Source organism: Callithrix jacchus, chromosome 6 (assembly GCF_049354715.1).
Source record: "Callithrix jacchus isolate 240 chromosome 6, calJac240_pri, whole genome shotgun sequence".
NCBI lineage: Eukaryota > Metazoa > Chordata > Mammalia > Primates > Cebidae > Callithrix > Callithrix jacchus.
The window spans coordinates 54,536,803-54,557,443 of NC_133507.1; the positions used below are offsets into that span (position 1 = coordinate 54,536,803).

Sequence of the window (20,641 nt, forward strand, 5' to 3'; positions counted from 1 at the left end):
TTACAGGCACCTGCCACCATGCCCGGCTAATTTTTTGTATTCTTAGTAGAGACAGAGTTTCACCATGTTGGCAAGGCTAGTCTTGAACTCCTGACCTCAGTTTATCCACTCGCCTTGGCCTCCCAAAGTGATGGGATTACAGGCATGAGCCACCACACCTAGCCAGTTATTGAATTTTTTAAAAGATAACTAACTATATTTTACCAACTGTATTATTTGATATTATGTAAAGTTAAAATATGTACCAGTGTGCTAAATAGCAAGGGATAGGTTACCATCTCCTTGCCTCCAGCAGATTCAGAGCATTAGCCTTTGGACCTAGTTCTCAAATATAGGGACATTTATGGAGATAAGAAATTCAGGAGTCTGTTGTAAACCTAGTTGTCATGATTTGAACATGCCTACTGTGAACTGTTTGAACCATCCCTGTCAGGAAAACTCCAGAAAGTTGCCTCTTGCTCCTAGTAATGTTCCTGAATTATTAAGGTGCCATTTCAATGCCGTTTAAATGTATCATTCCAAATTCAACTGACTATTGTTTCTTCAGTACCAGTAAAACCTGCAAAGTTTCTTTTGAGCAATGGGTCATTGCAGTTATTATAGGGGAGGAAAGACTTTCCCTCTACCCTCCTATGTTTGAGAGAGCTGGGTCTATGAAATAAACAAACAACAGGCAGATTAACAGGAGACAGGTATACAGATTTATTAATTTTTAATACTGTATGCACAGGGGTGTCACAGAAAAAAAATAAAGTGAATACCTCTCCAAAAAGTGAGATTGAGAGTTTATATACCATCTTAACAGGGGAATGGGAGGCAAGTTTTTGGCCATTTCCGGGAAGGTAAATGATAGTTTGTGACAAAGTTTGTCTAAATGTGTTGTTGACTTTCGGTCCCCTCTCCTGTATAAGAGTCAATCTTCCCTGGTTGTTGAAACTCATGAGAGGGCATCGATAGCAGCTGAGTTTCTTTTGGATAATCTGTCTTTAGGTGGTTAGGGGAGTCAAAGAAAGCCTCTCTCTGCATTTGCTTTTTTTCAAGTGCCTTCAGCTCAAAATAATCAATGCAGCAAAGCAGCATATTTTGGGATGACATGTCTGAATTCCTTCATTATCTTTGAATTGTAGAAAGACTTGCAGGTTCTTTGGAAATTTTAAATCCCTATTCGAATGTAAGGTGTTTCTTAATTTTTAGTATGTGTCACCACTGACTTTTTTTTAGTGTTTTATGCCAGATTGTTATAGATTGATCTGTGTTTGTGTAAAGAGCATGTTATTTATGTTTATTCTTTCTCTATTTTTCTGTGTTAATCAAATATAAAGTTTTAGCAGGGAATGAAAGCAGGTATTATAGTTGTTTGCTTTGGGCTTGCCTGTTCAGTAATGCAGATTATGCACATTATTGGGCAATCATGCCAATTAAGGACAACCCAGGGTCCTGGAAAATTGCCAACATAGACTCAGAGCCAAAATTTTGGAGCAGTGCTTCTAATGGGGAGAAAGGAAAATGGGATACATTTCTGTTGTTTATTTATTTATAGCAAGCCATATGGTTAAATGGCTACATAAGAAAGGGATTGTCCTCTTGAGAGAGGTGGTTGATCTTCCTTTGGATGGATGTGAATTTTGATTCCATGGTTGTTAACTGGGTTGGATAGCTACTTTGGTGCTGTTCTTATCACTGCAGAGAAGCTGGCTAGGGGCCAGGCCCAAAACACAAGCATAGTTAAACCCACGTGCTTCCCTTCCATTATTATGTGGCAGTACTTTGTCTAGAAAACAACAGGAGAAGGTGGTGGTGGTGGTGAGATGTTGTTTTATTGGAAAATGTGGAAAGCACATAGTTTCTGAATTGACTTTGTTTCTCAGGTTTCATGGCATGATCTCCAGAGAAGCAGCCGACCAGCTCTTGCTTGTGGCTGAGGGGAGCTACCTCATCCGGGAGAGCCAGCGGCAGCCAGGGACCTACACTTTGGCTTTAAGGTTGGTCATGGGCATGCAATTATAACTGTGCTTTATTTAAAACTCTCTTAATAGTTGACTTTAAGTTTTAAAAGCATCCAGCATGTAATTGAATTGGTTCTTGTTTTCTTGGGAGCTAATTACCATTTTAATAGCTTTGAGACCCTTTAAAAATTCCTCATGAATGGTAACACTCAGTAATTAAGAATTGAAAAGCTTTTTTTTTTTTTTTTTGAGAGCAAGTCTCACTGTTTTGCCAGGCTGGAGTGCAGTAGCGTGATCTCAGCTCACTGCAACCTCTGCCTCCTGGGTTCAAGCGATTCTTCTGCCTCAGCTTCCCAAGTAGTTGGGACTACAGGCAACCGCCACCACGCCCAGCTAATTTTTTGCATTTTTAGTAGAGACAGGGTTTCACCATGTTGGGCAGGATGGTCTCAATCTCTTATCCTCATGATCCGCCCGCCTCAGCCTCCCAAAGTGCTGGGATTACAGGCATTAGCCACCGTGCTCAGCCTGAAAAACTTTTAAGCATTTTTGTGGTGCCTCCTTCCTTCCATTTTATCTTACTCCTTCTTTCCTGTCTGTCTAGCTTATCCGCTTCTATCAGTTTCTTGAATAAGGAAAAAGACTAAAAGAAAAAAAGATCTTCATAACTCATAAAGCTAAAGCCACCATTATTTCTCTTAGGTTGCCTTTTGGTTAAAGCAATTTTTCTTAGGAGTGCTTGGCTCTTCCCTATCCACTGAGCTTCACTTAGGGTTTTGGCTGTTCTTAGCTTACAGTGTGGTGCCCAGAAACAAATATTCCTGTTAACCTTGTAATAATAACCCAGCAGTAAGAGTGGTAATACAAGAGCCTACTTATTCATTGGGCTTACCTTATGCCAGACCTCTAGCTTCATTTAATCCTCACAGCAACTCTCTGTATTGTTATTACCCCCATCTTAACAGATGAGGAAACAGAAGACCTGGATGGAGATTGAGTAACTTGGTGAAGGTCACACATTTAATAAGTTGTGCTGCTGCTATTTGAACCCAGATTGTCTGACTTCAGAGTCTGTGCTCTTAATCATTCTACATTGCTGCCTCACCAAAGGCTTGGAATAATTATCCATTGTCTTTGTTCATCCCTTTATTTATTCATTCATATATACATTTATCTATTTGGAAAAGACTTAAAAACAGACTTCTGGAGACAAGGTCAAATATATGAAATTTCTTTTGGTAATCACAGATAGAGGATAGAAAGTTGATGTTAATGTTTAGGACTTACGTGTCTAATTCCTTCTCCAATAACTTATACTTGTGTAAGTGAGTAGGGCCTGCTCTCATGCCTGTCCACAAGATTTGATATTAATCTTTCTGTTAAATAGAATCATGTAATTCAGTATTATTTAATACCGAATGCTGAAATAATTGAATACCTCGAGAACGGAATTCGTCACAGGAGTTCATGGAAATTTGCTTTTTATGGTAAATTATAAAGTGTAAAGTCCCCTTAAATTACTTAATTATACTGTTTTCAGGTTTAAATTGTTGTATGGTGGGGAGGGGGAGTTCTGGTATGGCAATTCAAATACTTGTTTGATTGCTGTTAATTGAATTAGAAGACTGATTTAGGGCATATCACAGAATTTCTTGAAGCTGGGCTTTCTTCATCTTTCTACTCCTAACATTTTATAATTCTAGAATTCTTCACCACCTAATTTCCAAATAGTCTGGTCATCTGATTGTCTAGGGTAAACAGCTTTGATGTAAATGCTGGTGGTCCAGATTAAGGAAGGAAGGAGGTGGGGCAAAATGAGAAACAAAACCCTCTCTTTCTTTCCCCTTGGTTGCCATTTCCCCTGCATTTCTCCAAGATCACATAGAAGTTATAGAACTTTAATTTGAACTCAGTTTTGCCTAACTTCAAAATCCAAGTACTTTCCATTACACCACCTTGCCTCTCATCTTATAACATATCTGTCAGACAGTCTTCACCAGCTGATTCCAGCAAATACTTGAAGGCTCAGGATTTAGTTTGGAGAAAAGTGTCACCTAGACCTTCAGATCTCTTTGTCATTCCCACCTTCTTGGTCTCTCATTCTACTCATGGCTTTACATTTACAATCACTTCCCATTCACATTGGCCTAGTAAATCTTGATGGGAATGTTTTAAATTTATTATCTCTGGGGTAACTTACAACCTTTCTTTTGTTACTGAAAATTGCCATAAAATCATTACTTGGAAAAGAAATAATAGTGAGTAAAAGGGAGCTGTAGTGGTCATAGATAGAGGAATTTTACTCACAATGTGCATTGAGTAATTTATGTGTAGAAGTATGATTGATATTTTTCTTGTTTTAAACTTGATGTATGGCTGGGAAGTGTTAGGCACAATATGAAATAGAAGTTGTATTGATACATGTATTCTTCTTCTTTGATATTCCCATTTCAACTGATTCTCACAGTTTACATCAGTTTGTTTTTAACCTCCGCATAATTTATTTGGGGGTAGCCAGTTTGTCTGTTTTATAGCCATCAGTGTTCTTTATGCATTTACGTGTTAACCAGAAGCTCTAAAACTAGGAATAAGTCCTTGAACTTGATTCCTCATAAGCACCTCATTCTCAATACATCCCAAAGTAAACTCAACGCTTTTCTCTCAACTATGCTGATACCTATATTTCCTTTATTAGTTGGTGACACTATTATTCAGTCAATTCCATAAGATAGAAACCAAGAAATTATTTTTATTTTTTCTTTTAGGTCTATTTTATTGTATTTGTAGGGCCTGGCACCACTCATTTAGAGGCTCCTTCCTTACGTTATACCACACACTATACTTCATATCAAATATATATTTTCTGCTGTTAAAATTGTGTAAGGTCTTATGTAAATTGCTTTTGAAATTAACTTTAGTTTTATAATTTTCTGTTTTGGAGCCATACCTTTCTTTTTATAGTTCATGTTTTTTATATTTTTATATTTTTCACTTTTCTTGGACCCTGGAAGGCCCTTGGTACTGTACCTGCATTATCTAATGGTTAAGAGAACTTTTTCTTGCTTGTTCATCTCACACAGCCACACCCAACAATCCTATTTCTTAAGTATTTCTCAAAATTACCCCTCCTTTTCAACTCTAAGCCACTCCCCAAACTAGTTATGTAACTGCCTAAGAAATGTTTATGTGTTCAGCCTTATCCCTCTGATGTATCCTTCACAGTACCATAAATTATCCACCTGAAAATCCCATGGTGTGATCAGCAAGGTTGTAGGGTGAAATAGGGCAAAGAGTTTCAAAGAGCACACCTCCCTCATTGGCATCTCTCCTGCTCTTAAGGGGACTGGCCCTCCACTGAGGAGCCTAATGAATGCTATGAGGTGCTATTTAGGGGAGTGTGTATTGTATGTGTGCTGTCACAATACCAACTTTCTGCATTCAGAAAAGAGGTTTTCACCACGTGGCATGGCAGGTGTTCTGTGGGTGAGATATTTTTTGCTCTTAATTTGCATCTTGTTCCATGCCCCATCTTGGCCTGAATTTTAGGCTGAGCTTTGTCTGGCTCTTCTACCTATGCCCATATTCATTTCTTGATAAGGAAAAATGATTTTTACTCAGTGAAAGTTTGTTACATGAGGGAAGCATGTAGACAGACATTTGCTAGTTCAGAGTGTGTCGTTGAAAAGAAGATGCTAGCCAGGCACTTGGTTATGACTCATGAAGTGTTTCAAAGTGATTCTCGGATTTTCTATATGCTGATTTTGACAACATTTGTTTTTGTTGTAGTTTAATGAGATATGGCAAATATCAGTTACAAGTAACATAAAATAATGTAAGAGGTTTGATTGAAAACACATGGCTTTCATCATTTTAGAACTAATTATTTAAAAGATATGTTTTATAAGACACTCTAGTTTTTCTCACTACAAGAAAAAAATACCAAGGTTGATAGGGCTAGCTCAAGTCTCCCTTTCCCATTCCTAGACCAATAACAACTCAGGGAAATGCGTGTACTGACTGCTTGTCTAACTAGTACCTGCTCCTAGAGCTGGGAGATGGTTCGGCTTCTTCTGGAAGATAAGGCTTTGGAAAGAAGAATGAACAACCAAACAAAATCTGGTTTTCTTTTCTTGATTTAGGTGAAGGAAGAAGATTGGAGGAAGGGAGGGAATGTGCATACCAGTTAGATAGTTAACCATAGCCAAGTACAGGCTGTACTTAGAAAGCAGTTTCTTTGTTAGGCAGTAAGGATCAACCCATGGTGTAATTTTTCAAATATTTTAGCTCTGGTCAGTCTCTTACTATAGTCGTATCTCTAATTTTAGCTTTAGTAAGTACTGTAGTGAGAAAATCAGGTGTGAGTTCCAAAGAAAGTTTTATGTCAGGCCAGGTGTCAGAGTTTCATAAAATATGTTTTGATAACGTTCTTTTTCCTATAATATTTTAGAAATTTGATTTGAAATGTTATTTTCCAAACTGACTTTAGGTCAGCATTTTAAAGGTGATATGGAAACCCTAGTTAATAATTTTAGCATAATGAAATCCATAGAACTTTTGATTAATATCTTAAAATATTTATCCTGGTATGTCACTAATATGTGTCAAGGCCTTTCATGGATATTGGAAGGGGTTGCTTTTCACTGTTAAATTGGACAATTGAAATAATTCTCCAGATAACTGAATTATCAAAAAGAACAGCATATATTGAGCTTCTGTATCCTGCCAGATACTATTCAAGTGTGTCAAGAAAGAAGACATTTAAGCTAGCTCTTAAAGGTAGACTAGTTTACCAAGTAAAAGGGTAGAATATGATGAAAAACAAGCATTTTGGGAGGAAGCAGTGGTGCCGGAATATAGAAGAGCATGGAGCATTTCGTGTCTGACAGTCAGCTGAGGAACTGGGAGTATGGGAAACTTTCACACTTTGTGTGCCAGGAGAGCCTATAATTTCATGCTTAAGAATTTGGGCTTTATTTGTAGGAAATGGGAGTCACTGAAGGCTTTCAGTAGAAGACAATAAGGGTTATATTTACAGTTTAGAAAGATCACTGCTGGAGGAATTAGAATGCTGAGTGGAAAGGGTCATAGGAACTATGTTTTACCAGAATTAGTGAATTAATTTAGTAAGCAGTTTTTCTTTGGCTGTGGAGAACTGATATTTAAAAGGGCTTCTGTATTCAGCAGGTCATGTAAGTAAAAGAAAAAGAAAAAAAAAAGAACCAAAAAAAGGGTTTCTGTATACCTTATAGATATTACAGGTTCACTTTAAGGAGAACTGTTAACTCCAAATTTGGCAATTCCAGAGACATTTCTGTTAATCGGACTCATTTTAGCTTCTCTAAATTGGGAGAAGAACTAAGTGACATATGCAAGAGTCTTGATAATCCCCAAACCCTGTATCTGGATATTTCAGGGCAGATTTGGACATATTCCAGAGAGTGCCTTATACCTACAATATTTGGCACTTTCCTGTTGATTTTATGCTGACAGAATTCTTTGGAAAAATTGTAGTAATTGAGAACAAATTATAAACACTGAAAAAATGATGTTTTAGAGAATTACATTTTCTTTAAAAATATGTCATATTTCATAAATTCAGAAGCATATAACTTTTATCAATCTGAAAAATAAGCTTTATACAAAATAGCATGTATAGTATCATACTACCTATATAAAATTTCATACCTATGAGTGTATGTTTAAGTAGAAATGTCTCAAAGAATGATCAGCAAAATGTTTTGTGTTTATCTTTTAGTGACTAATTTAAACATATGTTACTTCTTTGTATTTTTTGAGTTACCTGATTTTTTTACAGTGCACATGTATAATTTTACAAACAGAAAAAAACCAAAAGAGCTATTTTTATTTTGAGAAGAAATGAAAACATTAGTTCAAAACAAAAGATAATACCTCCTAAATATCCAAAGATGCAACACTAAACAGAATGTATCAGTTCATTTAAATGATTCCTTGGAAGGAGGATTGGTCAGCCCTGGTGCAATAGAAAAAAACGTCATAGAGGCCTGTGTTCCATCAGGGTCTGTATGAAAGGGGAGTCTTGACCATCATTGGCAGTGCCATCTCTAGCATGGAGCTGAAAAAGGAGCCACGTGGGTTTCTCTGCCATTAAACATAATGAGTTGAAAATTTTTTCCCTACAGTAGTTCCCAGAGCCTGAGTGTTGTTAATAGGAGTGTACTGTGTTCCCCAAATTCGTTTGATCATGAGACCTTTTCATGGACTTTCTCAATGGAACATACTTGAGAAATGTTCCATTCAACATTTGATCCCACAGTTCCTCTTACTGTGGACCTCATGCTCACCAAGTAGCCTTCTGTTAATGGCTTCCCTTGTTGTCTGTATACAGAGTGAGAAAACTTAAAATATTTAGGCTGAGTGTTGAGAGCCTTTGAGTTACTTCTCTTTTTCAATTAACAAATTAAAATTAAATGCTGGGACTACAGAGTGGAAAAGAAGGAAGAAAATTTACCAGATTTCTTCTGTTTGGTAAATTTAGATAAACATGCCCTCCCTGGCCCTCATTTTTTCCCCCTTTTTAAAAGACACCTTTTTTGATCAATTAACCTTAAAGGACTGCTTGCTAAAGTGATAACTTGATAGAGAAAAAAAAATGTTAAGGGCTAATTGCTTCACTGATTCTTTTTCTTCCTGTTTTCTGATTTTTTTCCTGGACCAAAAAAGACTTGCCTCCTAGCCAAAGAGTGTTATGAAACATCTACAGAAGGCAACCAAGCACTGTTTCTAAGTATTATAAAATTGCACCTTTTTTTCTTACTATGTTTGCAAGCATGGCTTTTGCATGTTCTTATATCTTTTTTAAAACTGTTTTTTGAGTTATGTAGGGTAGCAATTTGCCTATTTCAACTGTACAGCTCAGTGGTTTTTAGTACATTCACAAAATTATGACATAATCAATTTTAGAACATTTAATCACCCTGAAAAGAACCTCTATACCCATTTGCCTTCACCTTCCATTTCTCAGTTCTCCCAGCCCTAGGTGACCACTAATCTACTTTTGTCTCTATTGTTGTAAACAACCTAGATATGTCATATAAATGGCGTTATGTATGTTCTTTTGTGACTGACGTTTTTCACTTAGCATAATGTTTTCAAAGCTTATCCATGTTGTAGCGTGTATAAGTACTTTATTCTTTTTTACTAATGAATAATATTAGAAAAATATTTCAGTAGCTGATGGACATTTGAGTTGTTTCTACTTTTTGGCTATTGTGAATAATACTGCTGTAAATAATGTTATTATAAATAATATTGTATACAGGTTTTTGTATTAACATATGTTTCTATTTCTCTTGGGTATATACCTAGGAGTGAATTTGCTGATCATATTGTAACTCAAAAGTAACCTTTTGAGGAATCATGGAATGGTTTTCCAAAGTGCTTATATCATTACAGTCCCACCAGCAGTGTATGAAGATTCCAGTTTCTCTGCATCCTTTTCAACACTTGTTATTATCTCTTTGAATATAGACATCCTAGTCTATATGAAGTATTATCTCATTAAGGATTGATTTGCACCTTACTCTTGAATGTTACTTCATTTAAAAACATTTTTATCCTCAGCATGATTTTTATTCACTAGTATTCTGCCTATTCAAACTTCAATTCTCTCTCAAAAGTATGCATACATGCCAGTGGATTTAAAGCAGAAGGTAGAGAAAACCAAAAACTGATTTCAAGATATTGTTGCACTTGTATTTTTAAGACATGGTATAAAACAAATTTTATTATTTCATTTAAGGTACAGTTGAGTTTCATGTACATGTTGGGGCTAATAGAAACTTGTCCATTAAAGAGGATGACTGTCTCTCCAGTTATCTACTTTGCAAGAGGAACTAGAATCTCACTTGTGTATCTGCTTTAAGGTATAGTGGAAGACATGCTAGATTCTCTTAAGATGTTCTTTAGTAACTAGATACAGTCCTAGAATATGTTGATAGTGTGATTCCTTTTCTGTGAGTGATTTGGAGCCACCAAATATTTTATTAATGGACTTAACAGTTTTGTAAACATAATACCACCTAACATTTCCAAATCTTTACTCTTCTAAGCATTATGGTAAATACTTTATGTGAATTATCTTTTAGATTCCCAAGCTTTTTCGTATTGCGGCACCCATACAAAGTGAAAATGTTGTGTGGTACATTAAGATAAATGCATGAGATTGATCATGGCCCAGTGTGACTGGCTCAAGGACTTCAGTGTATCAGACACTTTCTGGCCTCTGAAAGGGCTGGACAGGTTTGTTATCTCATAACTTGCAACCTCTGTTATTGACAACAAGTTGGAAACCTAAGTTTTATCTATAAAATAAGACCATGTGGTAGATACTATTATTTTCCCCATTTTACAGATGAGAAAACCAAGGCTTAACTTGATCAAGAACAAAAAGCAAAAACAACTGAGAAATATAACTTGTTTAAAAACAATATTCAAAACCAATAATAAAACATGCAGTACTTTGTCTAAGTTGACAAGAGGTATGACACGAGTAAACTCTTAGTTTTTAAATCAATGCCATTTTAGTAATTAAGATTTTAAAGTTATCAACACATTACTATTTTTATAAACAGATATAGGCTTTAAGGATAAGGTTTATTCCGACTTATTCTCAAGGGTTAACTTTCCACTGCCCCCAAAAGAAAAATGCCCAATTAAGTGCATTTGAAGTTTAATAATTTAAATAAAAATCCCATAATAAGATCACTTGGTAATTATTTGTACTTAAAAGAATAATTTAAGTAACTTATAAGTAACTTTGTATAACATATATAAAGAAAACTTATAAAAAAACAGCAATAATTCTTTATAAAAATAACAGCATTTGCATACATGTAATTTATTATATTTCTATTGTAAAAGCAACACATAGGTACGGTAAAAAAAAATTGAAATAAAAGTGTTTAGAATGAAAAATTACAGTGCTTTCCCACTGTGACATACTTCTAGTTCCACTCCCTAGAGATAACACCTAGAGATTCACAATTATTTGTCTCTCCTTCCAGAAATCGGTCATGCATAAAATATACTTCTATTTTTATGGCATGTATGCATATTTTGTTTTATTTTAAATGAAAATTGTTAAGGAGTGGCTAACCATAACAGCAAAGAGGATCTCTAGTATTTGCCGAGGTTTGCCCTGTTGTCTGCCTGACTATATAGTTGTGCAACAAACAGCTAATGCCTGACAAAAACAGTCATTACCTTGTTTATTTAGTTTTAGCTAATTGATAGTTTAAGAACATGTTGAGCCAGATTCTGTGAATTTAGCATCAATGACTATCTGGGGATTGATGATCAGTGATAGAACGGACAACCAGATGGTCAAAAAGGACTCATCTGTATTCTGTAAATGCAATTGTGATTTAATTTATTGTGGCTTTGAGTTTAGAATACTGATAAGATTCTGTTAAGCAAGGGATTTCTGTTAGCGGATTATTTAATCTTTACAGTTCAGAAGATTTTGTGTGAAGAAACTATTGCTGCTATATTAGAAAATGATAAAATGCACTGAAGTAAAAAATGTAATTTTGCTAATGATTGAAAACACCCAACAATTTCTAATTGAATCTCAAAACATTAGGTTGACTTATAAAGTGAGCTTGGCCAAAGAGTTACTGAGTAAAGCCAGAGAATCGTAGTAGTTGCTGATAAAGGGCCTTTTGCAGTTTTAAAATATGAAAATTGGTTGAAAGCATTGTTCATGTTAAAGAAGAAGGATCAAAAGGAACTGGGGAAGGATTATGCTGCTAGTAGGCGTTGACGTGTAATGTACTGTGTGTTCTTTTGATCTGATAGCTCATGATAGGTTCAGTTGGTTACCATGGTTTCATTCCATTTCCTGCAAACCTTCTTGTTGTGCTATTTGGAATAAGTGAAAAATAATGTTCTGTAGAATAATTTTTCAAAACCGTTCTTCTCTTAGTTTATGAATCATTTTATGGGAAAATTTTAAGATATAAGAGTAAGTGATAACACACCTGATGAGAGTAAAATTTAATAGTTCTGCAGTATTGGAAAATTGATATTTATGAAGGGGATAGCATGATTTATTAAAAAATATAATATGTTATCAGTGCTAAAAAGCTTTTTAAAAACATTGATATAATATTGAGGTACCCTTGCTTAGGTGTTCTTTAATAAAACAAACAATAGAAAGTAATTGATATGACATAGTAGGAAATGGGTAGTTTAACATAAGGTATCCCTTACTTGAAAAAATTGATGTGTTCCTGAAAATGTGTTGCAAATTGAACTGTATTGTAAATGCACAAGAGGAGATAGCTGTTCAAAAAGGTATTTTTTTCCCTGACAAACATACAATACAAAAAATATTTTAATATATAGAAAAACACAAAGAAAAGCAAAAAGCACCCCTAATTCTACTACCCAGAAATAATCACTGTTAAAACTATGATGTATGAAATTCTAGCATTTTCCTGAGTTATACAGAAATGACTTCATACCAGGTACACTATATTATGTTGTGCTTTTTTTCAGTTAGCTGTGTATCATGAATATTTTCCCAGTCAATAAATATATGGGCGGTTTGCTATTTGAATTAATTCTTCATAAGGTCAGGTTTCATCCTCTCCCCGGTTTTACAGCAATTCTGATTTTCACTTATATTTACTTATTTAAATATATGTCTATCAGTAACTTATATTTTATTAACATGTACACTATATATAAAATGCAGAAAACTAGGAAAAGAAAAATGTTACCTATAATCTCATGGCCCTCAAAGACACTATTTTTGGCATTTTTTAATTGTATTTTTGTTGTTCTTGTTGTTGCTTTGTTTTTAGAAAATTGCAATATATTTCTAGGTGCTGCAGATACAAGGAAGAACAAAACAGTCAAGATCCCTGGCCTTATGGAGCTTAACAGTTTATTAGGTAGAGAGAGGATTAGACTTTAATGAATTGTCCCACAAATGCCAAGCCAAAATCCAAGGCAAGTGCTGTGGAAGGAAACCAAGGGAGCTATGAGTGCATAAAGGAGGATCTGATCTAAATCTGGAATCTCACTCTAAATCTAAATTGCAGTCAGGGAAGGCTTTTCTGAGAAAGGAAAGTCTGATTTGAGAACTGAAGGGCTGTGAGGAGGGTGGCCGGGGGCACAGTGAGCTGGAGAGAAAAGTAAGGTTGCCCATCTGCTTCTTGTGGGCCACGTTAAGAATTTTGCTCTTTATTCTAAGTGCTGGGTTGTGACATGACCCAAGTTTGAATTCTGTTTTTGATTCTGAAGACTAAACAACTGTGGTGGATCAATAGTGAATGAACACAAGGAAGTTACTTGTTACCTTTTCTCTTAATAACCTGTTCATGTCAATTGTCGTGTATATTACGTATGCAACCGTTTATTATATTTACCATGCATGTTTTTTCTGTTTTTGTTGGTCTTTGACATGATTTAATTTTTCCTGGTTACACTTCAGTGAATCTTTTTCTAAGTGACTTCTTCTATTTTTCTTTGCCCTAGATAGCACACCTCCACAAGAGATTTGATAGTTACTTTTTTGTTGTTGGTATTTAAGATAGAGTTTTGCTCTTTTTGCCCAGGCTGGGGTGCAATGATGCGATCTCGGCTCACTGGAACCTCTGCTTCCTGGGTTCAAGCGATTCTCCTTCCTCAGCCTCCCAAGTAGCTGGGAATATAGGCACCCGCCACCACGCAGGGCTAATTTTGTATTTTTAGTAGAGATGGGTTTTCACCATGTTGGCCAGGCTGGTCTCGAACTCCTGACCTCAGGTGGCCCACCCACCTTGGCCTCCCAAAGTACTGGGATTACAGGCATGAGCCACTGTACCTGCCTCTGATAGTTACTTTTTAAAAATTTTTATGAGACAAGTTCCTGCTCTGTTGTCTAGCCTAGAGTGTGATCATAGCTCACTGTATCCTGGAACTCCTCACCTCAAGTGATCCTCCTGCCTGAGCCTCCCAAGTAGCTAGGACTACAGGCACACACCACCATACCTGGCTAATTTTTTCATTTTTTTGTAGAGATAGGGTGCCACCGTGCTGCCCAGGCTGGTCTTGAACTCCTGGCCTTCTCCTTGAACCTCTGACCTAAGAAGCAATTCTCTCTTTTTAGGGTCCCAAGGTGCTGTGATTATAGTTGTGAGTTACTGCCCCTAGCCTTGGTAGTTACATTTATTCTCTTATAGATTTTGTGGTATAACTTGTTTATCTACCACTAATTTATTTTGATATTAGATGAGATACATATTTTCCAAACTGTGTTGTATTTAACACTTTCTTCAAAATATTAATAGAAACTATGGAAGTAAAGCAGAATATATTTGGGTATTGTTGCATATTGTATCCCTGTCTTGGGGATAGTTTTAAAGACTCTGAGAAGTTTTACAGTTAAAAAAAAAAAAATGAACATACATATACACACAAAAACTAACAGTGATTTATTTCTCTAATTTTTTTGAAGACAGATAACACTAATACCTCACAGAATACCAAATGAAATAATTCTAAAATTATTATTTGCTAATGGCTAAGCAGTGATTCAAATTCAATCTGGGTGGCCTTCTTCCCCGCCCCCACCCCCACCCCCCTGCCAGTTTTTGGGAATTATTCTTAACATCTTATTGCTGTCAACTCTACTTTGGAATTTGACAGGCTCCTCAAAATTGAGGTTACATTAATTTTTCCTGTTTTTAATTTTAGTCAAAAAGACATGGCTAGGCACATAGATCAGGTATTGGCAAACTTTTTATGTAAAGGATCCTATAGTAAATATTTTAGGCATTGCAGGTCAATTGAGAATATTATGTTATATAAATGTTTGTGTAGCCATTTAAAATATGAAACCACTGAAAAATTTAAAACCCGTGTTTAGCTTGTTGGTGCTGTAAAAATAGGCAGTGGCCTAGATTTGACTCTGGAGCTGAAGTTTGGCGACCCCTGTCTTTTACTGCTACCATCTTTGACAGATCTTTGACCTCTTTACACAATCTAGAGTTGACATATGTACTGAGTCATGGACATAGAGACAGGAAGATATTCACAGGATATGTTTTTATTTTCACTTTGCTTTTGTTGTTCATATGTAATTGCCATTATTTTTATTGATGATTTTTAAACTTACGTATACTGTGACTCTTTTTTTTTTTTTGCATTTTTTAGTAGAGACAGGGTTTCACCATGTTGGCCAGGATGGTCTCAATCTCTTGACCTCATGATCCGCCCACCTGGGCCTCCCAAAGTGCTGGGATTACAGGCATGAGCCACCGCTCCCTCTTTCTAATTCATATGTATCACATCTGTGTTCTCTTGAGTGCCCCACCTTTCCAGTTACCAAAATTTTTCTTGGCTTCTTACAGCACTTTTTCATTCAAAAAGGATCTACTGGTATAAATACATATAAAAAAAAAATGAGACAGTAACAAGGCTATATGGGGGCCTAGGAACCAAAGGAGCCTGTCCCACTGGTAGCCGAGGAGTTTTAAAGCTCTTGACTCCCCGCTGAGGAAGATTCCCAGAAAATCCTGTTTTCTTGGAATTTTCTAAGCAAGCCCAATTCCCACAAAAATAACTAAACTAAAATATAAAAATAACTAAAATTATAGTCTATTTTTTCCTATATCATTGTAACAGACAAACAAAAGCATATTTTGGGATAGTAATAATAGATAATCAAGGATATCTTAGGGACTTCCTGTTTAAACTTTTTTAAGCTTATTAATTTTGCTATTATGATATAATTTTTAGACAATTTTCTGCCACTGTTGGGGAGAAAGTTAACATAGGATCACTTTTTAAAAAATGTATAATACTATTCCCAGAAAGACATGATCTTGTAGAAGAAAAATCTCAAAATAATGAAATTATACTATCTTTGCAGTAAGGAATAAGAATTGGAATTAGGTTTGACTAAAGTAACTGAATAAGAAGTGACAATTTCTTTTCTTTTTTTTATTGAAATGAAGTCTTGCTCTGTTGCCAGGCTAGAGTGCAGTGGCACGATCTTGGCTCACTGCAACCTCTGCCTCCCAGGTTCAAGTGATTCTCCTGCCTCAGCCTCCAAGTAGCTGGGACTATAGGCACGTGCCACCACGCCCAGCTAATTTTTTTATTCTTTTTTCTTTTAGTAGAGACTGGGTTTCACCATGTTGGCTGGGATGGTCTTGATCTCCTGACCTCATGATCTGCCAGCCTCAGCCTCCCAAAGTGCTGGGATTATAGGTGTGAGCCACTGCACCCAGCCAGAAGTGAAAATTTCTTATCTAGAATACTTATTTTTCCATGTTCAAAGGATTGGGAGTGACTTCAAGGCTGGCGTGGCTCTCCACAAGGTGAGAGGCCCAAACTAGTTCCATTTTATTGCTTTGCCTGTGTGCAGCACCCAAGTTTATCTCATGGTAGCTACCGAGCACCACGTTTTATATGCATATTCAGCTGAGACAGCAGAGCAGTGAAGATACCTCTTCATTTGCCACTCCTACCAGCAAGGTAAGAGAAGCTGAGTAATGTAGTCATTAGTCTAGGAGCCATGTTCACACCGGAAAACCAAGTTTCTATCACTGAGGAGAAAGAGAAAAATGGATATTGGGAGGCTATCAGCAGTCTCTGCACAGAAATAAAAGATAGATTTCTGTCAGATTTAGGAGCAAGTCATTCATTTGGGAAAATACTGTAAGTGGATTCTTTCCTTCTCTCTGCCCCCTTTTTTCACTGCATGCCTTTTGTATTAACAGTCCCAGAAGACAATGTTTGTGAATCGGTTCTAAGGAAGCTATTCTTTCTATGTTGTCTGAACTGTCTTGTTTAGCCAGCTTTCAGTTTCATTATATTTATTTTTGTGTTTTCTATCAAGTTATGAGTTTGCTTGTTTTCAAAAGAAAGGTACAAACATATATAGGTAGTGTAACTAGCCACTAGATGGGCTGATGAAACTCTACACTGCTTTTTTGAACTGCTGTAGGAGTGGGGAAATACTTTATTACATGGAGCTAAACTTTGGAGTATTTTGATTTTTTTTTTTTTTTTACTATCCTACCAGTAGAACTAACATGTCTAAGACATATCTGAAAATATATGTTTATGTATATGTATAAATATAACACACGCAAGCACACAGATTTATTTTCTCTGTTGATAATTCTGTTATGATCTTAAGGCAAAAGTTGATCTTTTGTCATTTATGCTGCCAGCCATTCAAGGACAGGCCTCTGCCCTGCCAAAATACAAAAGAGTAAATGCATTTCTCTTACATTATAATGTGCCAAACAATGAAAATTCAGTAAGTGTACACAATGATTAAGATACTGCTTAATTCAGGAATAATTATCTTTTCAGTCTTTAAATTAATCAGTAAATTTCGGAAACTAGAACATCCATTTTGAATAAGAAAGAGCACAAGGTTACAAATGATTATCCAGCATTTTATACCCAGATTTTGCCAGAACACACAGGTTTCTGAATACACCAATTTTAGCATTTGCCAGAATGTATCAATAGAATGTGGGAAGAGAAATCCCTTTCTTTCTTTGCTTCCCTCCTCTCTTTACTTTTTCACATTTATTTATAATGTGTTTCACTAAATTATATATATGATTTGAATGTTGATACTACGTTTACAGTGTAGATATAAAGGTAATTTATATCATTAGATAATAGATGTATGTTTTATATATACGGTTGGTGATACACATTAACCAACATATGGATTTTAAAGATTTGTTGATAAACAGAATTAAGTACAGTAGTGTTGGAAACAGGAAAACTAGTAGCACCAACACTCATAACCATTGAAGGTTAAGCGTTTAGTGTAGTCATTATCTGAATTTACTCATTTACTTTGCAGATTAAGAGGATGAAAACAATATATGTAAAATGTGGGCTTCTGTGTAGTCCTGTCTGCATGTCTTTCTCAAAATTGTCTAAAAGCACGATATGACAAACTATGAGTTGGACTGATATAATTTTCAGCACAGCTACATGTATTGGTTACTAAAATACTTTTATTGAAAGATATATATTAATTCATATAGTTAACCTACATAATTGCAATGTCCTCTCTATCCCAGCCAAATGTCACCATATGCTTTTTAGACAACCGTGATTTAATTGTATTTAGTTTTTAAGAAATTAACAAAGCTTAGGAAGAGGTGACAGGCTGGTAACATGCCTTGAAAATGGTATGAAATAAAATAGGAACTTGATTAAGAAGAGGGAGGAGAATATGGATAAAGATGTGAAGCAAAGAGGTTTGTGTTTTCTCTTTTATAAGCTTCATCTTTAGCATATCTAATACAGAGAAGTTAATCAGTTATATAAGAATATCCAATTCTATCTCAGGAATACAAACCAGCTCTTTATACTCTACTGGTACTTATAATGAACATGTGTAGATCTCATATATAAAGGAGTATTTTTTTTTTAATTTTAGATTTGGCCTTTGTGACTTCTCATTTTCCAACATTTATAATTAAAACAATTGAAGCCTTAAACTAGTAAGAATTTTATAAATGTCGCCTAAGCATACACAGATGTGGATTTAGAATCCAGTATAGGTGTTTTGGGTGTTCTTAATTAATTGGTCCGAAGTCATTTTCCTCTTTTATCAGAAATCTTTCAATGTCTTGATTTTAATCACATTCACTTCTCTCCTCTGCTCACTGAAACTGTTGAAAACCTTCAGCTCTGCTCTGTGAACAATTGTTTGTGAGTTCAGCTGAGGAGAAAATGGAAACTTTCCATATATATAGTTAATACCTACAATAGAATCTGAAGGCATTAAGATTTCAGAAACCTACTTTGCCATGAATAGCATAATTTTTCAGATGGCCCATTCAGTATTTGGATTAAGGGTAATGTCTTCTCCTCTCTTGTGTAAAGAGATGTGTTTTGATTTGCAGAGGGAAAGGCAGCTATTAATTTGTCTCAATGGATTGTCCTTTTGGTTCTCCTAATCTATACCCGTTTCTCTGAACTTGCTTATTTATTTTTTAAACTTAACAATTTTTAAGTGCAATTACAGTATTGTTAACTCTATGCACATTGTTGTACAGCAGGTCTCCAGAATTTTTTCCTTTTGTGTGACTGAAACTCTATACCCATTGAATAACTCCCCATTTCCCTCTTCCTCCTACTCCATAGCAGCCGCCATCCTACTTTCTGTTTGCATGATTTTGACTACTCTAGATATCTGTATAAGTGGATTCTTTTTATGATTGGCTAATTTCACTTAATGTCCTCATGGTTCATCCATGTTGTCACATATGAAAGGATTTCCTTCATTTTTAAAGCGGAATAATCCTTCACTGTGTGTGTGTGTGTGTGTATCACAGTAGTCCTCTCTTATCTGCAGTGTATACATTCAAGACCCCAGTGGATGCCTGAAACTGTAGATAGTACTAAACCCTCTGTGTGTGTGTGTGTGTGTGTGTGTGTGTGTGTGTGTGTACTATGTTTTTTCCAGCTAATAATGAGCTACTAAGTGACTAATGGGTAGGTAACTTATACAACATGGATATGCTGGATAAAGGAATAGTTCATGTCTTGGGAGAGACAGAGAGTGAAGGGGCAAGGTTTCCTCATGCTATTCCGAATGGTGCACAATATAAGACATATGAATTACTTATTTCTGAGATTTTCCATTCAGTATTTTCAGACCATGTTTGACCGTACGTAACTGAAACCACGGAAAACAAAACCATGGATAAGGCAGACTACTGTACCACATTTTCTTTATCCACTTATCTATCCATGGACGTTTTGGTTGCTTTCACGTCTTGGCTATCGTGAACAATGCTGCAGTGAATTTGGGTGTGCAAGTATCTTCAAGATCCTGTTTTCCATCCTTTTGAATAGATATGCAGAAGTTGGATTGCTGGGTCATATAATAGTTCTATTTTTAATTTTTTGAGGAACCTCCATACTGTTTTTCATAGTGTTTTTCACCATTTTATAGTCTCACCAACTGTACATGGGCATTCCATTTTCTCTACATCCTCATCAATATTTGTTACTTTCTGTTTTTTTGGTAGTGGCCATTTTAATGGGCATGAAGTGATAGCTTATTATGGTTTTGATTTGCATTTCCCTGATGATTAGTGATGTTGAACATCTTTTCATATGCTTGTTGGTCATTTGTATATCTTCCTTGGAGAAATGTCTGTTCCTTTGGCCAGTTTTGAATTGGGTTATTACTACTTTTTGGTTATTGAGTTACTGGAGTTTTTTTTATGTATTTTATATATTCTAGATATTAGTCTCATATCTGATAATATGGTTTACAAATATTTCCTCCCATTCCTTAGGTTATCTTTTCACTCTGTCGATTGGTTCCTTCACTGCGCAGAAGTTTTTTGTGCTATAGTGAGTGCCATTTGTCTGTTTTTGCTTTTGTTACTTGTGCTTTTGGTGTCATATCCAAGAAATTACCCATTCCAGTGTCATGAAACTATGTTTTCTTCTAGGAGTTCTATAGTTTCAGGTCTTCATTTAGGTCTTTAATCATTTTGAGTTGATGTTTGTACATGGTGTATAAATGATTCTTTTGCATATAGATATCTAGATTTCCCAACCCTATTTTTTAAGGAGATTATCCTTTTCCTGTTGTGTAGTCTTGGTACTCTTGTTAAAGATCATTTGACCATGCATATGAAAGTATATATCTGGGCTCTCTTTTCTCT

General features: G+C 35.6%; 1 protein-coding gene across 20 annotated transcripts in view; it reads left to right on the forward strand.

Annotated features, from left to right (window-relative positions):
- CHN1 (chimerin 1) overlaps nucleotides 1–20,641 on the forward strand; it is a 204,949-nt gene that overhangs the window by 92,550 nt on the left and 91,758 nt on the right. For 12 of the 20 annotated variants that reach the window (XM_078327356.1, XM_078327360.1, XM_078327358.1 and 9 more), the window contains one exon: nucleotides 1,869–1,982. The exons of 4 other annotated variants lie outside the window; for them this stretch is intronic. In XM_078327356.1, the coding sequence (XP_078183482.1) occupies nucleotides 1,869–1,982 (114 nt within the window). Of the gene's footprint in view, nucleotides 1–1,868; nucleotides 9,851–16,482; nucleotides 16,638–20,641 lie in introns of those variants that run through there. 4 more of the 20 variants (XM_078327369.1, XM_078327370.1, XM_078327367.1 and 1 more) reach the window with 3 other exon arrangements.